Source organism: Rutilus rutilus (genome assembly GCF_951802725.1).
Source record: "Rutilus rutilus genome assembly, chromosome: 20".
Classification (NCBI taxonomy): Eukaryota; Metazoa; Chordata; class Actinopteri; order Cypriniformes; family Leuciscidae; genus Rutilus; species Rutilus rutilus.
The window spans coordinates 18604813-18620184 of NC_140225.1; the positions used below are offsets into that span (position 1 = coordinate 18604813).

General features: G+C 36.4%; 1 protein-coding gene across 1 annotated transcript; it reads right to left on the reverse strand.

Annotated features, from left to right (window-relative positions):
• Window positions 1-258: 258 nt before the first annotated feature.
• On the reverse strand, window positions 259-15324 carry rtf1 (RTF1 homolog, Paf1/RNA polymerase II complex component). Its single transcript, XM_084391239.1, has 18 exons — window positions 15185-15324; window positions 13215-13325; window positions 9822-9972; window positions 9531-9735; window positions 8197-8314; window positions 7987-8098; window positions 5701-5842; window positions 4827-5004; window positions 4584-4666; window positions 4411-4498; window positions 4089-4196; window positions 3911-3988; window positions 3693-3814; window positions 2998-3055; window positions 2829-2906; window positions 2638-2736; window positions 2439-2553; window positions 259-1312 (listed from the first exon to the last, which is right to left on the reverse strand). The coding sequence occupies exons 1-18, from the start codon at window positions 15266-15268 to the stop codon at window positions 1206-1208; spliced, it is 2037 nt and encodes a 678-aa protein (XP_084247365.1). The 5' UTR covers window positions 15269-15324; the 3' UTR covers window positions 259-1205.
• Window positions 15325-15372: the final 48 nt, after the last annotated feature.

The following is a 15372-nucleotide window of genomic DNA, read 5'->3' on the forward strand; positions in this document are numbered from 1 at the left end:
TATATATATATATAATACGTAATGCCTCTGTTCCTTCTTACCATGCAGTAATTTTTCATGGCCCCATTAAATCACATTTTGTGAACATGGATATATTATTTCACAATTTAAAACCCACCCCTATTTTCCCCAAATTGTGATATTAAGTTAATAAATAATGTATTTAAATTTATACTGCTTTGGAATTTGAAATAGCAATTTTCTCTTCAAACCAAAGTGCAAACACGAGCAAGAACAGTAAAAACACAAACACAGGGATTATGAAACAGCTCCTCCTTTATTCAGCAGCGCTCACTCAAGATCGCTTATTTACAAGGCATGCCACAACTATACGAGAACTGACTAAAAGACTTCATCAATAATTAATGATCAATAACACTTACATCAGCTCTGAGGGAGACAGAGGGATGTGGAAGAAAAGGAGCAGTAAAAACAAAAAAGATACATCAATTCTCAATGTTTTCTTGCCCATGGCAGACACTTTTATTTTGATCATTGTCTTACATGAAACAAACGTCTATCTTTAGGGAGTGTGATGACATTGTCTAACTCCCCCTCTGATTGGTCGGCCCCTCAGCCTTTAAACCAGAAAGCGGAGTTAAGCAGGGCTGTTCTAACAACCCCATTACACATGGGTTGGGGTGGAGAAAAGCTTTCGAGAGTTTTCAAGAGGAACAAGGCAGACCCAATCACATCATTGACAAGTAAAAAAAACTTTCAAAAAAACCCAAGATTTGTGTCATCTTTTTTTTAATAGTGTCCTTGGAGATAGTCATTCACAAGCTTGGATATAAAAGGGTCGTTTCTGTGAGGGTCTGAGAGGGAGAAAATAAGCTGCATACATTGGTAAGAAAAGGAGAATCAGAGGTAATGCATTTCTGTTCTCACGCCGGCACACGCCGTAAATAATGCAGAGAAATTTTCACCTCTCAAAAAGTGACCCTTTGCAGGAAAAGACCTGAAAGTTTTCATTATTCATGAATATTTCCTCTTACAAACAGGTGAAACATTTACATACACACTCATACGGTCTCTGACACGCTCAGCCTTAAAGGTACACACTTTTTCTTTCTCTTTATCATACACGCTCTCTCTCTCACACACACACACACTTTTCCAAACACACTCACACACACAGGGGTGGCCGCAGCTTTAGACCCCCTGGAACAGGTGTCCAATCATGCAGGGGTGGATAAAAACGTAGGTCAGATGAGTCCTCGTCTCTTCTTGTAGTCCTCCAGGTTGAGAGATCGGCGTGGCGCCCCATCTTTAACAGGCAATGCATTTGAACTCACCGACAAAGACTTTGATTCTGTTGATGATTAAAATAAATAATAAATTAATATAATAATAAACAATAAAATTGAAGATATCACATCATAGGATCAGATTCATATACACTACCATTCCAAAGTTTGGGATCGGTAAGATTCTTTAATGCTTTTGAAAGAAGTCTTGCTCTCTAAGGCTGAATTTTTTTAATTAAAATACAGTAAAATACAGATATTGTGAAATATTATTACAATTTAAAATATCCTTTTTAATCAAGTTAAAAATTTTTATTTATTCCTGATGACAAAGCTGAATTTTCAGCATCATTACTCCAGTCTTCAGTGTCACATGATCCTTCAGAAGGTTTCAGTTAACCTGTTCAACTGATTGTTAATGCAAATATCTAATCAACCAATCACATGGCTCAATGCATTTAGGCTATATTTACACTGTCAGTCCAAATCCGACTATTTGTGTATCCGATTAGAATATAATCAAAATGATTGACTGTCCACACTGTGTATGGCATTGGCAACTGTTTGGATCTGATTTGTGTGTCCCGAGGTTCTCTTTCATTTTTTTTGGAATATCTGCATTGGTTTCTATGGCAATGACGTTGTGTTAAAAGGCGTTAGCCTCATAGCATAATTGCCTAAGTCATTTTTAGTTTTTTCTTGTTTTCCAAAGAAATTGAAATATGACTTAGGCAATTATGCTTGAGGCTAACGAGCCAAAAACAACAACAACAGCAGCAGCAATGTTATCTTATTTACAACATGACAATAGCCGCCGCGCTGGACTACTGCGTCTTCTGAGGCAGCAGCAGAAACGTGGGAGGCTGGCATGCGTGGCTTTATTCTGTGCCGTTGTCTCCACTGGTTTCAAAACAGTGACTTTCAGCATGTTTTCTATTACAACATCTGACATGCTTTATTATATGTTTCACGTGGCGTGAGAAAGTCACATAAACCAGTAATGCGATTTCAAACCGATTAGATGTTTTGCCATTCACACTTGCTAAATATGATCGGATTCCAATTGGATATGCACAAAAATCGCCTTTAGGCTTCTAGACACGGTCAAGACGACCTGCTGAAGTTCAAACTGAGCATCAGAACGGTGAAGAAAGGTGATTTAAGCGACTTTGAATGGCCTGAGGCACTTACCAGCATTAGGAACCTGTAGATCAATTTTGACATCAAAGTCGTGAACTTTGAAAAGGTCCTCTGAGAGGTCACTGTTTTGCTTGGTAACGTCTTTGTCTTTCTGGTTAGCCTGGCCCTGCATAATAAACAAGTTGAACAAGTGAATTCTGGGTCAGAACAGGCTCATGCTGCAGTGGGCTTGTTTGTGAGAGTGTGTTACCTGTTTATTAGCCTGCTGGCTGTTGTCTTGGCCTGAGCCTGAACCGTATTTCTGGTTAAGATGAGCCAAAATAGCGGCGTGCACTGAGGGATCTCTTGCCTTTGAAAAAAATGAAGAAAATTCAGTTTTTTAAAATGATCAAAAAAGGATGAGAATAAAGGAAAAGTAGAACAGACAGAAAGATGCCTCACATTGGACACCATAGTCGGTTTACACTGCCGTCTGGTGAATGGATCCATCTGCTGGTTCTTCGCGTTCTGACCCTCTGCCTGAAACACAACCAAGACATTTTAGATTCTAGAATATTCTTTAGGAGAGAAACAGCTAAATAAATAAATAAATCCTGACGGGAACACCTACCACCAATGCCTTCTCAGACTCCACAATATTCCAACTCCGATTCCTCTGGTTGATATAGCTGGAAAAGAAAAAAAAAACAAGAAAAATGATTATGAAGAGGAGGGGTTAAAGGGTTTGTGTGTGTGTGTACACTACTGTTCAAAAGTTTGGGATGAGCATGATTTTTTTCCACTTTTATTTAGCAAGAATGCATTAAATTGATCAAAAGTGACCATAAAGACATTTATAAGTTCTTAATTTATAAATAAATGCGGTTCCTTTGATCTTTCTATTCATAGAATCCTGGACTGGAGACTGGAGTAATGATACTAAAAATTCAGCTTTGCCATCAGGGAAATAAATTACATTTTAAAATATATTAAAATAGAAAAGTTCTTTTAAATTGTAATTAGTGCTGTCAAATCAAGTAATCGCGATTAATCGATTCCAAAATACACACAACACACATAATATATATAGAAATATAATAATATTTACACTTTTATTTTAGAATTAATTAAATCCGATTACTTGATTTGACAGCACTAATTGTAATATTTCACATCATCATTGTTTTTACTGTATTTTTTAATCAAATAACTTCAGCCATGGTGAGCGTGAGAGACTTCTTTCAAAAACATTAAAAACATCTTACAAACCCCAAACTATTGAGTGGTTGCCTTGACTGGTAGTAGTATTGAATGTGCATTTCTGACCTGATAGCAGAGATATTTTTGGTTCTCTGTCGGTCAAGTGCTTCTGCCCTCTCCTCCAGCTCATTCAACTGATCTTGCAGTACTTTCGCCTTTTCTCCATCCCCACTCTCCTCAGCCATGGCCTGCACACACAAGTTATGCATGATTAGCATGAGAACAAGTAGGCACTTAAACGACACAAGGGCATATCTATTTGTAGTACATCTAATCATTACAACCTTCTCTTTGAAAAGTTGTGTTTTCTTCATGGCGTAGTTTGGTGGCGCCTTTCGGAATCTGTCCTTCTCTTTGACAATCTGTCATTAAAAATATTTCACATTAATACAATCATTAAGTTGATAACCATCAGAATATCCTGTATTAAGGACAACAGGAAATGACATGAGTGTGACGTACATCCTCAATGTCTTTGTCATTAAATTTGTAGTTGACCGCCTCCTTGATGGACTGCTCTTTTTTGGAGATCTCATCTAGAGTAGGAAACTGCATTCCTGCTGACATCATCTATGGGGCAGCAACAAGGTTACTACTGGATACGCACATCCCATAATGCTACACTGTGACAGCACTTCTAAAATTAACCTAAAATTCAAATTTAGTTTCCATAATAAATTAGCTTAAGACAGTAAATAAAAGTTTAAGTACAAATGAGACAAAAGGAAAAAAAAGAATACATACTTTAAGTTTTTTTAATGAACATTCCATATTTAAAACTCACCGCCTCTCTCCATTTCATGAATTCGCTTTCAGTGAACTCCTGATTGGACACAAACTCAAGTCTGAAGACGCGCATGTCATTTCCATGTCTGCAAACATGCAAAACACATTACACAAGTGATGGACGACAAAGAGATGAACGCACATATAATCGGTTTTCCTGTGCAAACGTACCGGAGCTGAAGGCCTTTATTTGTTCGTGTGGACCCCAGCTGATAAACTTTAGCCGTCTCCACAACATCAGTGATTTCAGCCACCTACAGGATTTCATTTCAGAAATTGTTCATTTACAACTCTATATATTCCATGTGATATCTTAAAATGTGTGTTTTCAGGTTGCAGTTGTTTGTGGTATCACAAAAGCTGAAAGATGTTTATTACGTGAATGGATGAGAAACGGTAACATTTTTCACTGACCCGATAAACAGGCTTGCTGCTGCTGTTTCCAATGCCAATTCGAACAAAACAACCAGTAACAGTTTTAGCAAAGAACGGCATGTGACACCAGCGCTCCAGTTTGTGCCGGGACAGTCGGATCCGATTCAGCTCGTCCGGTAATGACACTGGCTGGGACTTGGGCGGAGCCTCCTCTTTCCTGAAATACAGGAGCACAGTTGATAAACATGCTTATTACAAAGGGACACAACTGTCACACCATTTAAAAATAAATAAATAAATAATAATAATAATAGAAAAATTCCAATACTGTTTTAGAAATCTATAAACTTAAAATCTAGAAGTACTGTAGGCTATATAAATTATAAAATCTATACATCAATTTACATAATGTATACATACACTAAATTAAAAGTTTGGGGTCTGTAAGATTTTAGTTTTGAAGAAGTTAATACCTTTATTGCATTAAATTGATCAAAAGTGACAAGAAAAATATGTATGATGTTACAAAAGATTTATATTTCAAATAAATGCTGTTCTTTTGAACTTTCTATTTATCAAAGATTCCTGAAAAAAAAAAAAAAAAAAAAAGTATAACAACATCGATACGAATATGCAGAAAATTCGGTTTAGCAATCACAGGAATAAATTACATTTTAAAATATATTAAAATAGAATTTACAATTTTTTAAATAGATTTTAAATTGTAATAATAATACACTTTTTTTTTTTAATCTTACTGACCTCAAACTTTTGAATGGTAGTGTATGTCCAAGTAAAACATTTTAATTATGTAATTTTATTTCATTTTTAACTGATAATGTAAAATTTTATCCAAATTGTTGTTTCAGACTAAGAAGGTTAATGTAAAGAAGGTAAATTGTCAAATACTTACTCCTCCTCTTCATCAAAAGATGAAGACCTTGAGCTGCGGTCACTCTTTACTGAAGACTTGTCATCATCATCTTCCTCCTCCTCTTCATCATCTGAGTAGACCTCACTTGTCTTCAGCGGCTGCCTTTTGGAAAGGAGCTCAGCTGAAAGGTTAATAGTTATAGATCAGATACTGGCATGACTGGCTACAGAATGTTAATTTTCTGCACAATACAAGATATCCTACTTATTGTTTTGCTTTTAAAAAAAAGCTTAATAAGAGCCACTGGCTCAAGCGATTCGGGAGAAAGATGATTTAAAGGGGATTATGATCAATGAAAGAGAACAAAAGATCGGATTATTTGCGGACGATATATTGTTATTTCTAGAAGATATTAACATATCACTTCCCATACTGATGGATCTTTTGGGAAAGTATAATGTATATGCTGGATACAAGTTGAATATTTCCAAAACCCAAATATTACTGTTTAATCATTCACCCTCAAATGAAACTGCACGCACATACGATATAAAATGGAGCACCAACAAAATTAAATACCTCGGAGTATTTCTGTCTAAAGATTCTTCACTTCTATATAATTTTAACTACAATCCAATAAACGAAAGTACTAGAACAGACATCCAGAGATGGTCTACTTATCCACTCGACTTAAGTGATAGAATAAATGTGGTAAAAATGAACATCCTCCCTAGGCTACTTTATTTATGTCAATCCCTCCTGGTAAATATACCGTCAAAACAATTCACAGAGTGGGATAAGCTGTTATCAAAGTTTATGTGGGATGGGAAGAAGCCCAGAGTTAGGTATTCAACACTACAGCTGTAGAAAGACAAGGGGGGCATGGCCCTTCCTAATTTAAAAATGTATTTCTATGCAGCTTACTTGTGTTGCTGGTGTGACCCTAGATATTTTGCCAGATGGAAAGAGATTGAGACATGCATCCCTGGATATAATGTTCAGACACTCATGGGAGAGGACCATATTCCAACCGATTGAATAGAATTACTTGGCCCAATTGCACAATTCACAATGGAAATTTGGTATAGTGTAGCAAGACAATTAAAATTGAATAAAGAAAGAAAAATATTAAGATGGGTAGCTCATGACAAAGACTTCAAGCCAGGAACGCATGACTCAAAATTCAAATATTGGATCAATAGAGGGGTTACAGCCTTTTGTAATTTAATTAATAATGGGGAAATAAGAAGTTTTCAATATCTGAAAGACAAATTTAGTCTAGATAATCAAGACTTCTTCCGATACCTGCAACTAAGAGAATGCTATAATAAAGAAATTAAGGACAGAAATGAACCTAATGCGGTTTTAGAGACTTTGTGTGGTGCATATCAACAGAAAATGCGCAAAAAAAGTGGGAAAAAGAAGCAGTTGCCACGATCTCAAATGAAGAATGGTATAAAATCTGTGAGATGTCACAGACATCTACAAATTCACAAAAATGGAGAGAATTCAATTGGAACAATTGCATTCGATTCTTTATCACGCCATCTATTAAAGGTAAACAACTGTCCACCCAACAAATGTGTTGGAGGCAATGTGGCACTGTTGATGCTAACCACACGCATGTTTTCTGGGACTGCATTGAGATAAAACCTTTCTGGACTTCTGTCCACCTTACTTTTTGCAAAGTACTGAAGTATTCTGTACCATTAACTTTTACAACAATGTATCTGGGCCTTTTGTCCAATGTAAAGAAAGATGATCAATATTTGGTTAAGATATTATTGTCGGCAGGGAGGAAAGCGATAACAAGAAGATGGCTCAAACCTGAGCCACCCAGCCATACTCTGTGGATGGACATTGTGCAGGAAATATTCACCATGGAAAGAATGACCTTTATTCTAAGATTGAAAGAAGCTGAATTTAAAGAAAAATGAGACAAATGGATAGCATATAAAATAGCATTAGAAACTGTGTAATCTGAATGTGTTTTTTTTTTTTTATCACGACATCCGGTTGCTGTCTTATGTTTAATTGTTCATTTTATTTTATTTTTGCATTTTGTAAACATACTCAAAACTGAGATCACCATGTTATGTGTTTTATCTGCCTAAAAAAAAAAAAAAAAAAAAAAAAAAAACCTTAATAAAAGAAATGTTTTAAAAATATGCTACATTGTAGTTCGATCACCCTGCATGTAAGTGGCATCCAGTTATAATCTGAGTAAATAGGGTTATTTTGGATTTTTAATGATTAATTCCTATTTGAAATTCTGTCTATTCAATATCTTCTGATTAACGACGAGAAATAAGATAAGAAAAGTACCAGTTCTGTTTTTCCTCTTCTCTCTTTCTGCTTTCAGCTCTTCCATGGCCTGTGACTTCTTGTCCAGCTTCTCATCTCTCTTGATCCGCCTCTCTTTGTTGTGGGACATTACCTGCATTAATAGAGAGAGGAAACACGAGTGTAAAAACACATTTGCATTCCTATTTTCCTATTCCTAGAAAGGGCTTGTTGGCTATACAGTTTACTTACCACCTGAGTATCAGGGACCTGAGTCAGTTTTCTCTTCTCCTGCTCCTCCTCCTGTTTCTTCTTCTTTTCTTCCTTCTCCTTCTTCTTCGCTGTCTTCAGTTTCTGCTTTATCTCAAACCTTATTGGAAGAAATAAACATTTATTGATAAGAAGAACCGTTTCTTCAGAAATTATTTGAAAAGTCAATTCTGACTTCATTCACGGCAAGATTACATTTATTTCAGTAATTGACACCTAATGCATTGGCTGTATTTTTTTCCCCGATAATTAAAAAAAAGTTTAAATAAAATACTTAAAACAAAAATGAAAAATGGAAACTAACTGAAATACCTTTCAGTACTAAAATGACGTATGCCTGCTACAGACATATAAGACATATCACATATAAGATCATTACAAATCAGACTGTACAACATGGATCTAATAAACTTGGGTACGACATGTTTGTAGACTGTACAATGATGACACCTATTGAATCATAGGCTATGGCGCAAGTTAGTATAGAAGAATAAAATGTCATCAGCATGCGGTAGTGGCAAACAAATAGAGCAAGATAACTTGGCAATTGTGTTTTTTTATGTGTGCTAAAAAAAAAAGAAGGAAGCGAAAGAGAAGAATATGGGTAGGAAACGGAGGCCAATTTTGTGAATACAGAAAGCTTCCTCAGCATCTGATAAACAGTGATACGAATAGTAACAATGGTGTTGTTTTTTTCCTATCAATTCTAGTGCGAGTCCTCATCCTTTTGAAGTGCATGCAAAGCGGACTCGTACTCGCAGCACAGAAATCAGTGTTCTTCTTCTTGACATGTTGACAACATAAACCAAACTCTTCCAGGCCTCAGCCACAACTAGTGATTGAGGCCGGGTCAAAGTAGACATCATTCACAGGCAGCCAATGAAAACCATAGGCTGCCATTATGCAAATTTATGATGACTCATTTTGACATTCCAGAATCCAAGTTCATGCCAGTTCAGATTATTTATTTTAGGAGATAATAACTTTATTTGTCGTGCACTTTGATCTTTGAAACTTTTAAGACCTTTTACACTCACAAAAAGCCATGTTAAACAATGCATGAAAGGTTATGTCTGAAAAAGCATAATAGGGGCACTTTAAAAAAAATACTAAAGCCTAAACTAAAATGACAGATACTATAATAGCAAATAATTCATACTAAAATAACACTGAGAATATTGCAGTACTTTAATGCTCTTTTTGTTAGCCTGTTGTGATTCCTAAAAACCATGTAATTAAAGCTATTTTCGCAGATTTGTCTTTTCGATTAAATCAGACCTTGGCTGCTCAGATCTGAGCTTTGAAACTCCTCTCACCTCCTCTTGAGGACTTCTCTCTTCTCTATACGGTTAAACAGCTCCTGTTCTCTCTCCTTTTCCGTCATCTGCTCCAAACGGGCCCTGTCCTCCTCATCCCCCATTAGATCATCTCCATAACCGTCCCGGAAAACCTCATCCTCTGATGACGAGTCAGAATCTGAGCTGGAGGATGAGCTGTTACTGTCGGAGTCTGACACCTCACCTTATGAAACGTAAAGCAGGGATAAACACCTTTTGAAATGTACTTTTCCAGAAAACAGCATTACAGAATCCAAACCGCTGCCTTACCCTCCTCTGGAGCCGAACTCTCTGCTGAGCTGTCTCCATTTGAGCTGCCGGATGAAGCCGCCTTGCCCTTCCTTTTCTTGACTGTGTTCTTCTTTTCAGGCCCTTTGCTAGGTTTCCCCTTCTTTTTGGTTTTAGTGCCTCCAACAGTCCACTAATAGATCAATAGAACACATCGATAAGGAGTTTAATTTACAATCAACTTTTGACATGGACACAGAGGATTTCTTTCAGACCCAGGATATTTTCAAAAGTATTTCAAATACGTAACAGCCTTCAGTCGCCTAATCAGACATAAGACACAACTGAGTCAATGTATTTAGTATTGCAGTACGTATTCTCATTACACAAGCTTCTGATTTGCATTGAAAGTCTACATGAAATGATAATCAATGAGAAAAATAAAACAGTGAGATTGAGATGTGATTTTAACCTCAGGTTGTGGAACAAGTTCACCTTATTGGTTGTGGAAGTTGTGGAACTTCTTTTTAAAATCTATCGTTATTTCCTTTTGAAACCTTATAACATTATTACATTAACTACCAGATAGATTTGCTACAACAGTAGCAACACCTTAAAACAACACCAAAACTAATATTGTCTATTGGTTAACATTATTTTCTGTGGAATAACATGCACTAAAACCACTCAGAATAAGACCAGAACAGTATATTAAACAGAATGGAAATGTAGCAGCAGATTTTTGATTCTGTATTATAAAGTACAACTGAGTGAAATTAATTATTAAAGCAATAAATAAATGAGTGAGTAGGTTCAAGTCCTCGGTTGTTGTTTGGATGGAGCCAGATCTGAATGCACACTTGCAGTTGATAGTAAGAATAGGGCACGTTTAAGCGGACTCAACTATCGGAGAAGTCCAGCATGCGTCACCAGAGAGAAGTCTGAAGTCTCATTTCACTGGACGATCGATTTATGACATTTTTGATCAAATTAGTTTTGACTTCAGAATAAAACAATAAAAAAAAACAATTAAATATGCACATGATGATATTCTCACTGTATGATACTGATTTGGCAGACATCCTGAACTTTTACTTGCAGTAACGACTACAATAAAACTGTGATGGTAATTTGCTTGGTTCCTGCTATGTGGAAATGACATCAGCTAAAGAAGGCCCGTTGAGAGGAGCAGGATCAAATGTATTCATCTCTGATCTTCAATGTTCTGAATGATATTTCTAGACTAGTATTGGGCGATATGCTCCATAACATAAGTCATATCACCAGCCTGTGAGATCGCAGATACACGATATTATCAAGCGCGGCGGGTGGGGGGTGTAATGGTTTACTATCTGATCATTAATTTACTTATTTATTTGTTTAATAACTAAGTTTTATTATTGAGGGGAAATGATAATCATTGTCTAACATTTTTCAAACACAGTTGGTGATAAAGAAAAAAATGTCATGTTGCATAGAAGTATTTCACCCAAAAGCTGAGCTTGTGGATACCACAACTGTGCATGAGAGTCATGCTGGTGAAGGACTCTCAAACCACAGTCAAATATTCACTGAAAGTGAAAGCAAAAACTGACTAAGCTTTTGGCTTCTTTGCTACATTAACGCCGCATTAATTCTAAGAGCTGAATCTACCTCAACATACTGTATGCTGATATCGTTATATCGACTATCTTAATTTATAAGACTATCTGCTTTTTTTTTTTTTTTAATCGATGACTGATTATTGTGCTGTGCTCGGACCTAAAGACTTAAGTTATTATATAATTTTAGTAATAATATTATTATTAATAATAATAATCTGTAATTGTATTTGTATTAGTACTATTGTGTCATTAAAATGTTTAAATGTGCTATGGAAAAAAAATGCCTTGGCTTAAACAACAACTGTATAAATAATGCGTTTCTTTTACAACAAGCACTTTTGACAATTTGTGAATAAAGACCTTTGATGTGGGATGTAGTTTTGTAGTCTGTTTTAAAAACATTTTCATTGAGGAGGTCTTAAAGGTTGTATCAGCGATTTCAGGCCCAAAAAAGGCCCAAACATAAATGATCACATTCATCTAATCTTTCCTAACGATCCGCTAGCTGCCCGCCCCATGAGCAGGCCGTCAAAAAAACGCGTCTCTGTAGGAAGCCTAGGCTCTGAGATCTGCACACAAAACAACTGGTTTCACCAACCACTCAAAACCAAAATAAATAGTGTTCCAACCAATCACCTCGTGTTCTCCGACTTCGCGTGCAGCCGTGCGCGAGTGCAAAACCTCACAACACCCACCCCCTGTCGGTGATTGGTTGGAACACTATTTATTTTGGTTTTGAGTGGTTGGTGAAACCAGTTGTTGGCCTGAAATCGCTGATACAACCTTTAATCCTCAAACGAGAGTCATTTTTGCAATTGTGGTTATGCGGTGAAGTCGTTATGAAATTATGGAAGGCAAATGAATTGTAGGCCCTAATATTAATTTGATTATAATATCCTGATGATAATAATAATAATAATTTAATACATTAATGGGAAAATGAGCCAATTATCATCTTGATATCGTCAAAGGGATCGGCATCTCTGACTATCATCTAGGCCTATCGGCACAACCCTTTCTAGACGGTTCAAAATAATGTTTGGAGGATTTTTCCTGTATTGAAAAAAAAATAATTGCCAACAGCCAGTCCCGCCAAAGATTAATTTAATCATTAAATATGATTAATCCTGCCGTTCTGTAGTACCGATACCCGCTGATAGCCGGATGCTTTAAAATGCTCCCGTCAGTGTTTGTGTTCTGTGAAGAGTGTCAAGGGGTTTTAGTATTTACAATGCGTTTTTGCAGTGTTGAACTTTGTAGCCAGTCACAGACATATCTGTTGAGCGCGTGAACGCACTATGCATTCAGATGTGTTAAAATTAGACAAAATCCACTCAAAATTTCTCAAAACCATGGCTGAGTTTTTGTTCAGCACGAGTTCTGCACGCTCGTGAATACTTTCATTATGTCACATGACCTCTGTAGTAAGTATTAGAGTGTAAATGCAAAATAAGAGAGCTACCACTTTTTCTAAGTAATGTTCATTTTATTACAAACTTTTCAAACAGTCACTCACACTCAGTGACTTTTTAGATATAAATGTACAGATTATTAAATATAAAATTCTAAGCACTTTATTTTATCGTCTGTCCTGACTGATTATTTTTTGTTTCAATAATAAATTGGATAGATTAATTTTACAAACTGTTTTATGGATTTATTATCAGTGCTGGGCTCACAGTTCACATAGGCCTAGGTACTGGGTACCTTGAACTGTGTGTGTGGATGACCGTGTCATCCGCTTCCACCAAAGACCATTTTTGACCCAGGAAAAAGCCTGAATATCCAAAAAAAGTCAGCACCAACCTTTAGAAACTGAAAAGCTCCATACCTCATCATCACTGTCTGATGTCTCTGAGTCCGTGGAGGCGGCAGGTTTACTAACAGGCTCTTCCTGTTCATCAGAATCCACACGCTTTCTCTTGGCAAGAGACAGCAGCTCCTGCAAAAAGCAGAGGATGATTGACAGCTAGAACTTTCCCAAGTGAAATTCATGTACTTGGTGAAGAAAGAAGGTGAATCCCCTCTTTGTTGTTCATTGAAAACCAAAAGAAAACGTGCAAGCTGTCATAATGTCCACAAAATTCTACTTTATGTTTGAAGCCTGCAGGGAAGGTGTGGCAGCAGAAATAATGCTACATATGCTATTTATGAATGCTAGTTTTAAAGCAGAAAAAGCAGCTTTTCTTTCTGTTTAATGAGCCCAAATAGTGAGGGATTTATAAGATTGCCTGTCAGGGTGTCTGCTAATGTGCTGCTCATTTAATCCTGAAGTACAAAAACACATAACAGAGGGATTTGGAATCGTCATAAGTTCATAACCCAACACTCTCAATGCTCTAACAACCACTACATGGCTGAACAGGGTCTAATCATTTCAAAGCACAGACAGATGTAAAACTCCACTGAACATGGGGTTTTCAGTCCAAATATGACCTGCATTTGAGCATAATTATATTATTGTACTCAATGAATCTGTTAGTGTTAATTAATTTCAGCATAGCACATACATACAACACAAAAAAATATATATGTATAATATGTAGTGTCAGTATTCACACTGCTGTTAGTGTTTGTGTTGAGCTCTGTTTAGCTGCTAGCTGGCTAGCTCTGAAATTTGTCAACAACATCGAAATGAAAACAAGTGCACAGGTTGACATGCAGTGTAGTATGGAGTACTGCCTATAGGGGGCATATCATGGTTCAAATTCATATGTTTCGGCATGCAAGGATTTTCAAACTGGGGTCTGGGGACACAGACCTAAGGGAGGCCTAGGCTAGGGCATCGGTGTAAATTTGTAATGAAATAATAACGGTAAAAAAATTTTTATTAAAACGATTCAATTATTTAAGTTACTAAATTAAAATAAGAATAAAACTAAAAACAATTAAATTAATATTCACTTAACAAATGATTAGATTAGATTAAATTAAATTGAAAAAATTATTTAAATAAATAATAACAGTACAGTACTAGTTAGTCTTTATACAAGCAACGGCTCTGCAAGCAACTATATAGACGCCTTTTAAATTTTAGGCTGGGGGTCCCTCACACAAAGGTGGACACACATATATATATATAGGAGCCCATGGCACCTAAAAGATCGAAAACCTTGCCAAAAGCAATTTTTTTTTTTTTTTTTTGTGCTATTTTGGATTATTAATCTAAAACTGAATATTTCTAGAAATAATCACCTTTTTTTTTTTTTTACATTTTAAACTTTAAACCTGTAAATAACTTTTAAAATGTTAAGTTTTATTTAAAAAAAAAAAAAGATATTTTCAAATGTCCATTAGCAGTTAAGCACATCATAAATTAAATAAGCTCTTTTGACACAACAGTAAACTTTATTACTTGAACAGGTCTCCATATTCTTATTTTTACGCATCATGTGACTTTTAACTGTCCAATCAGAAACTGCTTTCAGAACGGTATGAGAAGAGTCTGTCCGCTCTAGTCTCTCGTCATATTTCTATGGCTACAACCGAAATAGAAGTTTAGCCGCGGCGCTGTGACGTCATTAAACAGAAAAGGTTCTAACGCACGCGGCTACTTTTGTAAAGCCGAAATAGCCGCGTGCTGCAGGCGACAATAAAAAGCACGTAAAATATCAAAATTTCAGGTGTTACTGTCTTAAAACCACCACGACGGCACCATATAGGCCCCTGCTAACCAGCTAGCTTTCCTACATCACTTAGCATGGGACTTCAACACACACATACAGTTCTGACACCTTAATGCCTTAGAGATCGGTAAACAGCGAGGTTTTTGGATCACATTCACGTGAATGATATTCCTACCTGATCCAAATTATCATCGCTTGCACTATCCTCCGAGTCAGAGTCAATCACGACCCGACCTTTCCGTTTCTTTACATTCACCATGGTTAGCTGCCTGGCTCCCCTGTGTGTGTGTGTTTAAACAGCAGCGCCGCGCTCCTCCACACAAAGGCGCTAGAGCTGTACTACGCATGCGCACACGTCACTCC

Bases quoted from the DNA above. Each gene is read 5' to 3' on its own strand.
- rtf1 (XM_084391239.1), bottom strand. From the start codon at position 15,268: ATGGTGAATGTAAAGAAACGGAAAGGTCGGGTCGTGATTGACTCTGAC. The intron at 5,843-7,986 runs GTACTTTTCTTA...TTAACCTTTCAG, and splicing joins GAAGAGGAAAAACAGAACTG to CTGAGCTCCTTTCCAAAAGG. The intron at 1,313-2,438 runs GTAAGTGCCTCA...AATCATCAACAG, and splicing joins TCTACAGGTTCCTAATGCTG to AATCAAAGTCTTTGTCGGTG.